General features: G+C 34.3%; 1 protein-coding gene across 1 annotated transcript; it reads left to right on the top strand.

Annotated features, from left to right (window-relative positions):
* Positions 1 to 302: 302 nt before the first annotated feature.
* On the top strand, positions 303 to 9,500 carry Cpr100A (Cuticular protein 100A). Its single transcript, XM_017632609.1, has 3 exons — positions 303 to 675; positions 5,039 to 5,286; positions 8,898 to 9,500. Exons 1-3 carry the CDS (start codon positions 664 to 666, stop codon positions 9,325 to 9,327), a joined length of 690 nt encoding a protein of 229 aa, XP_017488098.1. The 5' UTR covers positions 303 to 663; the 3' UTR covers positions 9,328 to 9,500.
* The last annotated feature ends 1,528 nt before the right edge of the window (positions 9,501 to 11,028 follow it).

Raw genomic sequence — 11,028 nt, 5'->3', positions numbered from 1 at the left:
TTTTCTTATTACCACTTTAATTGTTATTGTCCGCCAGCTGCTAATACGTACATACAATTATGTATATTTGTAATATTTTTGTTTATTGGCGTTCCAGCACCCATACACCAACGTTTGCATTGCCCACCGCCAGCCAGCTACCACTGCCACTGCTGTGCAAAAACATTTACACACGCACACATTGATACATACATATGTAGCTATGTGCAAACATATTTACGTACTGACTTATCAGCCAACTAGCAATAAAAGCAACAACAATAACAACTCACTCCAATCTGATTGACTTTATTCAACTTCGCCAAGGTTCTGTATTGGTATGTATGTTCGGTGTTGGTGCTGTGGCGTTGTGGCATGCAGTGGCGCGGTTTTGGGCGGCTATAAAAACTGCTGGCCATGTCATGGTGGGAAGCAGTTTGTTTAAGAAGTTTGTCGCTGTCGGTTTAACAAAACCCCAATCCTCATCACATTCAAAACTAACTCCAAAAACCGCTCACGGTTCGGTACTGACGTGTGTGCGTTCACCCTTTTTAACGGACAATCGTATAGGCTACGCCAAAATTTTCAACAATCATTTGTATTTTGGATTACAGCAAGACTTGCAGCAGCAGTTTACATTGTCGCTTATTAAGGATAAGAATTTGAGAATTCCACAACGTGAAAATGTTTCGTTTTGTAAGTTAAAAAATTTAAATTAACTTTGAAAGAATTTGTGAAAAAGTGTTTGAAAATGTTTGTGTAAATGAGAAATACTTAAAAGAAGAATTACAAAATGTTTAAGCTTTGCAGCTTTTTGTGTTATTTGAAGCAAATGTGTGGTCTTAATATTCGAAAAAAGATAAAGAAAGATTTTAAAATCAAGAACATAAATTCCTATTTATTTGGTTTATAATAAACTTACTGTCTGCTTATTATCTGTGGTTTACTTTAGGTGAAATATGATCAATAGTTAAAACTCACGCGAGTAACAGGGAACTTAAGCAAACAAATCACAAAGCTAGTGATCGTAAAGTGTTAAATATTAGAAAACTGAACGGTGATATAAAATATTGAAATATTTTTACGGAAAAAGTTATTCCAAAGCAAGATTTTTGAAAATTTGATAACCTAAATTTGAGTTTTTGATTTGAATACTGGTGGCTTAAACATTAAACTATTTAAAAGACAACTGCATTTATGCGCATAAATTTGCTTTAATTATTATTAAAAATTTTTGTTAATTTTGATTAATTTTAATTTAAAAGTGCAAGAGTTGTTGCTACGTTTTTTGCGCAGAAAATTTAAAAAAAAATCGAAAGATAATATTACCTAAATTCATATCTATTTAAATTAAAAGCATTTAAAATACAGTTTTTGCTAGTTTATTTTAATTGATAAAATTTTATATTTTTTCATGCGAAATACGCGAATGCTAATTCTTTTTTTGACCACCAAAGGCCGATAACTTATCTATTTAAAAGTACAGTTAAACGTTATTACAGAAAATCCCATACCTAACCATCGGCGTAGCCAGAATGAAATTTAGGGGGGCTGGCATTTCAGGGTACTATTTTATATACATATATATAAGGAAAAATTGAAAGTTAGGGTGGGCCGGCTCGAGCACCCCCCTGCCCCTACCTGGCTACGCCCATGTACCTAACCGTTTCCTTTTGAAACTTGAATTTTTCGAGGATAACACAATGCAACACTCAAAATGTGTGATGGGAACGAGAGCAATTGCATTCATTAAAAGAGGTCGAAAGATGAATAGATACCAAAGCATTTGTAAAAGTTGGTTCCCATTTCCATTTTATATCGATTTGAAGTTGTGAATTTAAGGTTCATAAATAAACAAGTACAATGATTTTTTTTTTGGGTTTACTCGCAAATTTCATACCTACATATATGGACATATATATAATACAAATTTTTCAGTTGAATATTGAGCTCTGCCAAAAACTCCTCAAACTCCCTCTCCTTCCCGCTCCGTTAACTTTGGAAGATTGTGTTTTTAAATTATAATTAAATGTGTTTTAAATTATATTATGACATAAAAAAGAAATGGAAACTAACTTTTTCAAATCCTTTGGTACTTTTTCATTAAATATTTGACCAGCTTAATCTGCTGCTTAAATGCTGTTGGTCTGATTAACGTCACCTCTAACTTCCACGATGATCGAAAAATTGTACTTCACGATTACAAATATTAAAAAAAAAGAAATGTTGAATGAGGCTTATTTTTAATGGAAAAAGTAAAACTCATAAAATATCGATTTTGCAATAATCTAAAAATAAAATCTCAATAAAAATCTCTATATGCGAGTATTTTAATTTAACATTTAGTTCCTATAACTGGATGTTCTGAACTGCTGCATTTTTTGCTTATGTCACATAGACACTAAATAGTTTTTCATAAGACAAATGAAAGGCAGGTGGCAAGATAGTTCGAAAAACTTTTGTTATTTTAGCACAAAAGGCTTAGAAAAAAGCTTCTCATTCACCACTCGTGGTGAAAATTTATTTTGAGAGTAAGCAGAGCACTGGCGTGCCATTCGAGAGCTCCGGGTTGGAATCCTGGGGCATCGGTTTTTTTATTTAAATTTTTATCTTTTTTAATATAATGCACATTTTTTCTTTTTCAATTTAATTTTCTTTTAAGATTCTGTTGATTTCATTTCATTTTTAACTCTGATTTTATGTATTTTCCTTTTTCATTTTTAATCTATTATATTTTCTCTCATAATTAATTTTTTTAATTTTTATTTTTAGATGTTACTCAAAAAGAAAAATGTTTTTTGTTCCTTTTCTCTTTGTTTTAATTTAAATTAAATTTTCTTTTGCTGATTTCATTTTCTTTTTAATTGTTCTGTCTTAAGAAAAAAAAAATATATTTTTATTTCACTTAGGATATTATTTTATTTTATATTTTTTTAATTAAGTTTTTTTTTTTTAATTTTGTTGTTAATTTAATTTTTAAAAATATTTTTATTTATTTTATTTCATTTTATTATTTTTCCTTTTATATTTAATTTTCCTTTATTTATTAGTTTTCATTGCTTAAAAAGAAAAACAGATATATTTCTTTAATTTAATTTTATTTTTAAATTTTTCTACCAAAAGGCGAACAGGATAACGCCAATACTTCCTCGTTATCAGATCTTTCAATTAGTCTTTCGAAAAACAGTAAGAGTTTACAAGATAGTTGCCAGAATTGACAATTGTCTTACGAAAGCTTTTTGTCTTTCGAAACATATGGTGAATTGAAAGACAGTTGCCAGAATCACCTTGTAAATCCGGTGCCTTTATCGCGGTTTTAGCTAAATGAAGAGTATTGTAAATACTTGCATATGTAAAGCTGTTATGTCTCAGATACTAAATGGCATTCATTTTTAAATCTATACAAATAAACATGGATCGTGTTATCGATCAAGATTCACAGGTATCGACTAAACTTCAAAAATACCGATTAATATATCCATAAATAAATAAATACATTAATAAAGATGTCGAAATACCTATAACTTACGATACACATTAATCGAGAACAATCTTAGCAAATTTACTAAAAACAAGTAAGAAAGTCTAAGTTCGGGCGGAGCCGAACATTAAATACCCGGCGCAAGTATTAAATATAAGTTTTCCACCTTTCCGAAAGCTACCGCTACATGATAAGCCGGGGTGTAAAATATTGCAGTTTCAAGCATTTCTGAAATTTACCNGTGTACATAAAAATAAATATAACGACAATAGTCTAATATCAATAATTACTTCAATATCGCTTAAAAACCCCGATGCCAACGTCTTCGATATGGATAAAGAAAAAATCGAGATCACAATTATTATTTTTTCAATGAAAACTTCTACTAATGTTACTATGTATAGTTTTACCAGCATCAGCATCTGCTTCGCTTTGCAAGCGTTTTCCAGTCAGAAGTATTTACTAAGTAATACTGGAGCCTGACGCATTTTAAATCACAGTAGTTTATGCCACCTTCGTGGTGAGAAGATCAGGAAGGAAGGTTTTCTCGGATGGTCGAGAAGCCATGGTAGCTCAGGTGGCTTGAACAGCAAAGTCGAAGCTGATGAGTGTAAAACTCTTCTGAATATAGTTAGTAGTCATTCAGAAGTACATTTATATATGTATGTATAATATGGCATCTATGTATTAAAGCACCCCCGTGGGTCCGCCACTGACTGACACGTAGTTTAACCTCCAAAAATCCCCCCTTTGTTTCCACCACTGGGCTTTTTCTTAATTGCAACAAATTTTTTACATCCGTTTTTTGGCTCTCTCGAAAGATACTCATTTTCACATTCAATAGTTTGACATGGAAGCGACTGTTTTGATTGGAAATAAGTATTTAACGATTGACAAGCTTCGAAAGTTTTTGAGTGGCAGATTCGTTCAAATTATCCAATCACCGTGGGTATTCACGCGAATTGAGTGCCCAGTTCGTTTGTAGAAGCTCAAAAAGCACCAAACAATTTCAAACTCACCACAATTTTTTTATTTTCATGTACTTTCTTGATCAAGTTGTGGCACTTAAACTATTTTAAAGCTTTACTCAATAAATGATAGTTTTAACGGCCAATATATCGGCATGAAAATTTGAGAGGAAAGAGCTGTAAATTAAATAATAATACTACCACAACTCAATCAATTTATGAATCTCTGCTCCAAAAGCACAAAATCTCTAAAATATATATGGAAAGCCAGCTTCCCATAAAATCCATTTGCCTTCGGCGACTCAAAACTGTACTCCTCCGATTTGTGGCGTGCGCCTTGATGTTGTCACACAAGGGGTAGGCACCTATAGTTTTACGCCGACTCCGAGCAGTGATTGTATTTTAATGAGAAGTTGTTCTTCATGATACAAAATCCACTCGGAGGTTTAGCACTGCCTGCCGAGAGGTGACCGCTAATAGAAAAACCTTTTTTGTTTTTTTATTTTTTTTTTGATCTTGGGTTGAACCTAACATTACACCACAACGACCGATTTGCATTTGTGAAATTACAGAAGACTTCAACCATTTTCTTTACATATTTTCTTTGCAGACTATTTTAACCACATTAATTGCCATTGCCGCGAGTCAGGGTTACCACCAAAATCCCAAAACAGCGGCTATTATTAGTGAACAGCGTTACCTTGCCGGTGATGGTAAATTTGGTGCAGCCTACACACAGGAGGATGGCATCAACTTCAAAGAAGAAACCGATTCGGATGGTACACGTCACGGCAGCTACAGTTATGTAGATCCTACAGGCGAGCGGCGGACAATTTCTTACACAGCCGGCAAAAATGGGTAAGCGCAAATTTAATTCGCGACTGTTGATAGTATTTGTCGCAGTTTAGTGTTAAAAATTTCTTTTTTTACGAAAAAATCGCTCACTTAATTTTATCATAGGTCCCTGAATATATGAGCTATGTTCGAAATCAATTTTTACATGTTATATAATTGAAATTGTGACCAGCAGTAGAAATTTTATCCGCCCTTAGAAAAAATATCCTCCTGGGTCTTTACAATCTGTACATACATGTCTATACAATAGGGTGATCCAAAATAACTAACAGAACCAATTTATGGCTTTCAAATAAATTAAGTAATGAGAAGAAAATTCTCCCATTTGGAAAAAATTTTATTCCAATGTTAAAGGTTGTCGCCGAGCATTTAAAAAAATTTGTTTCTTTAAAAATGTTATAACTATTGAACCGTTTGAGATACAATTTTTTTTAGGCATAAAAAATGAACCTTAAATTGGTTATTTTGGAGATGATTAAAAGTATTGTTTCTAGTTTCTACTCAACATTTTCTACACATCTTGTATAATTTTATTGCCAGTTTTTTCATTTAGCATGAATATTTCCAATCCTAATTCCCTAAAACTGCATATTTCTGAATTTTTCGACTTTCATAGCCAGTAAGTGTATACATTTTTGAGTCTAGATAATCAAGAAAAAAACAAACTTAACCTTAAACGGTTCAATACTTATAACATTTTTAATGAAAACAAAATTTTTTACATGTTATTTACATGGAAAATTTCAAATGCCCATCGACACCTTTTAAAATTGGAATAAAAATTTTTCCAAATGGTAGCATTTTCTTTTCAATAAATCAAAAGCCCTTTTAAGGCCATAAATTCGTTAGGTTAGTTATTTTGGATCACCCCAATATACATATGTATATAAAAATGAAACATTTTTCGTTAGTAGAGCATCACTGGGGCTGATTGCGCTGTTTGGGGTTAATATTCAAAAGGGCTAATTCAACTTAGCGCATTTAAAAAAAAATTGAATTCTCCATATTGGATCCACGATTTTGAATTTTAAAAATTCATGATTATTCGTAATCAGTTATCCCCAAAAGCACAGTAACAAACTTCAAGTGAATCCAATAATATTTCAAAACTTTTTCCGCCATATTTGATCCACCATATTGGATTTAAAAAAATGCAGCTCATTGTTTACAAGTTAACATTTCTGGCATGTTAATTTAACAGAAATACCATACCTCCATGTGTTTTGGTGCCCTAAATACGAATCTGAAGTCCGTTTTGCTTCAACACGTCCGAATTTTTCATTAGGCTCAAAAAACTTGGCGGACCTGTCACAGGCAGGTTAGGAAGAAATCCTGGCGTGATGATGCAAAACGGAGTTCAGATTCGTGCTCAGCGCATGAAAATATATAAGGAAAGGATATTCTGATCTCTGAATCCTGACACTGTTTTTTGATTTGCTACAGGACAGCTGTACAGGGTACACAGCCACACACAGCTACATACATGATTTGTAACGAATAAGTTTTTTTCGCCAGCAACTTTCATTGAAGGAAATTTACAGACTCCGGAATGTTAGGAAACCTACACCTACCCATTTGTGGCAACACATCGTCAACCTATGTTTGTATACCTATTAAGTCACGGGGCATGATGATGTTCCAGGAAATAAGGAAGGATTTGATGTACCAAGTTCCTCCCGTAGACACAAGTTTAAGAGAAGGATAGGGCAGCTGCTAAGAGCATTATGACTAATCTGAAACATGTAAAGCACTTGCTGAGTTTCTCTCAACTAAACATGTAGCCTCTGACGACTATATGCCTAAAAGCTTAAACAGACGGCAGCGTTGATCCGGATTAACTCGGACTTAATCCGGATCGACTGCAGTTAATTTCTGAGTTGATCCGGATCAACGCTGCCGTCTGTTTATGCTTTCATACAACGTTTACAGAGTGGATCACAAATTGGGACAGATCACATCTCATCGATATGTGATTTGCGTTAACTTTTTCCCACATAATGTATGTAAAATAATAAATGAAACCTCGACCGTCTGTATGTATACACGAAGAAGCAGTGTTGCCACTTTTCTCATTAAACCATGTTCGAATAGTGGTATTTTCCAAAAATTTGCTTTAGGTTCTTAGCTGAATTTTAGGGTATGGGTAAATATACATTCAGAGTTGCATTAATGTGCTAAATGCACACTTAACGTTCAGCATAAACAGCCTATAACTCTAACTTAATGTATCGCAGTCAGAAAAATGTGCTTCAGATTTCTGGTCGACATTATCAATTTTATTTGAAAGCTTGGAGGGCTTGTTGACTCTTCAGTCTAGCGAAATTTTGAATATTTTTCGTTACATAATCGATAAGTTTCCAGTTTGATTACAGATTTTAAGCTTAACGTAATTGAAAGCATATAAAGGGGTTAACATGATCCGATTGTAGATGTTTAAATTTCAACGTTAAGATGAGAGAGAAAAAGAGTTGCTCTTATAGCCCTACAGAGATTCCCGCTTATGGTGCGAGTTTACCCGATTCCGTCAAGTATGGATGCAATTTAATTACTAAATTGGCATTAATTCTGATCTTGGCATACACGTAATGTACTTTTAAAATAAACTTAACATTTAAGACACAACTTAATAGGCATCGCAAAACACGCTGAGTATTAGCCATGCATTTGAATATAAATACTCGCATTACCTTCAGTCATACATGGTCCTATTATGGAGCTAAATAAAGACCCTAAAATATTCAACAGTGCGTTTCTCTAAACGTCTCTCCACGTGTATTTCAATGGATAAGATAAGTAGTCAGGAAAGTTAATTCCAGTTGCGTCAGTCAATGAATTACAACATTTATACAAAATAGAGCATTACATTTCTCTGCAACGTCATATTAATCAGAGCATAAAGTAGACCATCCATGAGATAATCCAACAACAAAATTAACTTTTGCAAGCACACGTTTAGTTACTTTTACTATGCTTGAATGCGAGTGAGTATCTATGTGGTGTCGTAATCTATTTTCATTTGGTGGCCAATTAAATCTGTGGTCAGTTAGTTAAATCTTGTGCAAAAATTCGCGCAGTGTTGGCAATTAAAGACGGTGAATTATTATGAACACTCGCATGTCCAAAACACAAACCAGCATGGACCGGACAGACAGAAAAATATTTCAAAACAAAAAAACGGCACCAATAAAATATTGTTATCGTTGAAGTGAACTGAAGCGAAGTAAAGTGAAGTGTAACCGAAATTGTATACAGAGATATCTTTGTAGGCTAAGCTGTTGGTGCATTCAGCTGTGACTATTGAGCCAATTGTTTAACAAACGAAAACACAAATGTACAAATAATTACAAATGTATCAAACTAGCGGCAAATCTAATACCTTTATTTGCATATGAATGCCTAGTGTGAGAGCATTTTTTTCTGTCTGAAAATAATTGAGGATAATTGGACGAGCCATAAATATAAGTATAAACGTGTTACCAAGTTAGCGTTAAGAATAATTCGTATAATATTAATTGTATTTAATTATAACCCATTGATTACCATTGCCTTTTATGCATTCTAAACTGCCATTTTCATCTGTTCTCTCTCCCCACTCGCCGATTCTATCTTTGCAGCTTCCAAGCCAGCGGTGATCATTTGCCTGTCGCCCCACCAGCGCCACCACAACCTGTGCCACAGCCAGGCTATGCACCGCAGCCGCAATACCAACCACCACAGCCACAATCTGGTGGCTACCGCAGCAATGACTACGATGATGGTTCTTACGATCCACGTTACAATGATCCCAGTTTCGATCAATCGCCGGGTTCATATCAGCCACCACAACCACAATATCAACCACAGGCGGCGCCAGCTTACAATCCACCAGCGCCAGCATATAACCCACCTGCGCCACAATACAACAACTATCAGCCACAGGCTCAGCCACAACAACAACCCTACTATCAGCCGACCACACCCAATCCACACCGATTTGCACCACCCGGTAAATTGTCACTCAATCGCACACCGGACGGTTTCAGCTACAGCTTCAACAAGGTCTAAGAGTTTGCATACAAATACATATGATGTACACGATGTATGTATGTACATAAGTGTGGTGGGTCGAAGAATGGGTGGTCAAGGCGGGGGAAAGCTATTAAATTGGGTGTGAGCGATAATACTGTCTGAACTACGTGATGTGCTATGCGCGGTGTATGCGCGAAGGGAAGGTATGGCAAAGTCGAAGGAGTTTTTGCACCGCTCCGCATAGTCTGCATTTCTGTTTTCCCTAACAACTAGCTATTTTTCATACATTTTTCCACTATTTGTTTTATTTTTTCCTTCTCGTATGATTTTTATTTGAATTTTATTTTAATTTACTTTACAAAGTTTCATTTAGTTCAGGATCGCGATCAGTTTTTAGTTATTTTCAATTTAATTTTTCAGTTCTTTTGATTTCCTATTAATTACATTTTACTTCTCATACATACCAACATACGTACATATATTTCAATTTCACGTGCTTTTGTTTCCTTTGCATGAACGTTCACTTTGTGATATCTAAAAAAAGTAATGCATAAAATTGTTGCAACAATTCCTTCAGGTTACTTTTATGTGTAATTTATTTGTGCTTCCTTTTAATTTGTGTATAATTTAATTTTTTTTTGCAAATATGTCAAGTTTAAATAAAAAAATTTTTTTTGTGAATATTAAAGAAAGAAATTAGTTGTCTTTCTGATATATAATCGTATACGGCGATACGTACTATCCCGTACGCGTATTGTTCGCCAGGATATAGTTCAATAGTTTTTTCAAATTTCTAATAATGTCGAGTTTCCATCAAAAAGCGATAACAATTACAAACAAATTTTTAACATTTGAATTATGAAAAGTGGTTAAATTACTATTATTTTTGTCGAAATAGCGCTGGTATTTTTAGCCTCATTAAAATTTTAGTAATTTAATGTCTAGTGGAAATGCGGCATTAAGTTGCCTGGAAAATACCTTCAGTCTTTTATTTTAAACTTTTTATATGCCTTTTAAAAAAGAACTTATTCAGATATGGATTAGGAATTGACTCTTCAATGCTTCTCCTATAATTTTATTTAAAAAATAATTAACCCTGGAACAACAGTACTAACTTGACCCATTTTACGGGTTCGTAAGTGGAAGTAAGCATCTGAGTATTATAGGATGTTATTAATGATTCGACTTGGTTTGATCAAATCGAATGCCGGACGGTAAATAGGACATGCGACGCACATTCTTCTAATCCAGGGTGTATCGAGGGCGGTTAAAGGAGCTCCTTATGCTTGCAAAGCCACAGCTCTTACATTTGGTGGATTTGAAAAGTCACTGTCCTGTAAAACTAAAAATTACATCTGATCTTACATACTACAGGCAAGATGATGAGGTGGAGTCGCCTCAATTGTTTCTACCAGACGTTAAGTTTTCGGGAAGCTAATAGCTCATTTCCACCAAAAGCTCTGCTTTGTGTCGGCGTTAGCGTTGCCGAATTTTGGCTATGTGGACGGCTGCATTTGAATTCATGTATTCATAGTCAGCTGTTGAATCGACGCCAATGTCAACGCAACACCGAAATTGTATGCGGACGGGCCTTAACAGAGTCTGCACTTTGGCGTATCGACTCTTCTCTTAACTAGCCCCCCGTACTGCATAGAAACCTTTTCAGTAATGGCGATGGAATGCAGGCAGATGCTTAACATACTAATTTGCAACCCTAATAGTATGGATATCAGGCTA

This window comes from Rhagoletis zephyria, unplaced genomic scaffold (assembly GCF_001687245.7).
Source record: "Rhagoletis zephyria isolate East Lansing unplaced genomic scaffold, Rhagoletis_zephyria_1.1 Rzeph_scaffold_10368, whole genome shotgun sequence".
Taxonomy (NCBI): Eukaryota; Metazoa; Arthropoda; class Insecta; order Diptera; family Tephritidae; genus Rhagoletis; species Rhagoletis zephyria.
The sequence above is the reverse complement of the archived record's forward strand: the minus strand, read 5'-3'. Positions and strand labels throughout refer to the sequence as shown.

Excerpts from the sequence above, each read along its gene's own strand:
- Cpr100A (XM_017632609.1), top strand. Across the intron at positions 5,287-8,897 it reads TACACAGCCGGCAAAAATGG|CTTCCAAGCCAGCGGTGATC; the intron begins GTAAGCGCAAAT and ends CTATCTTTGCAG.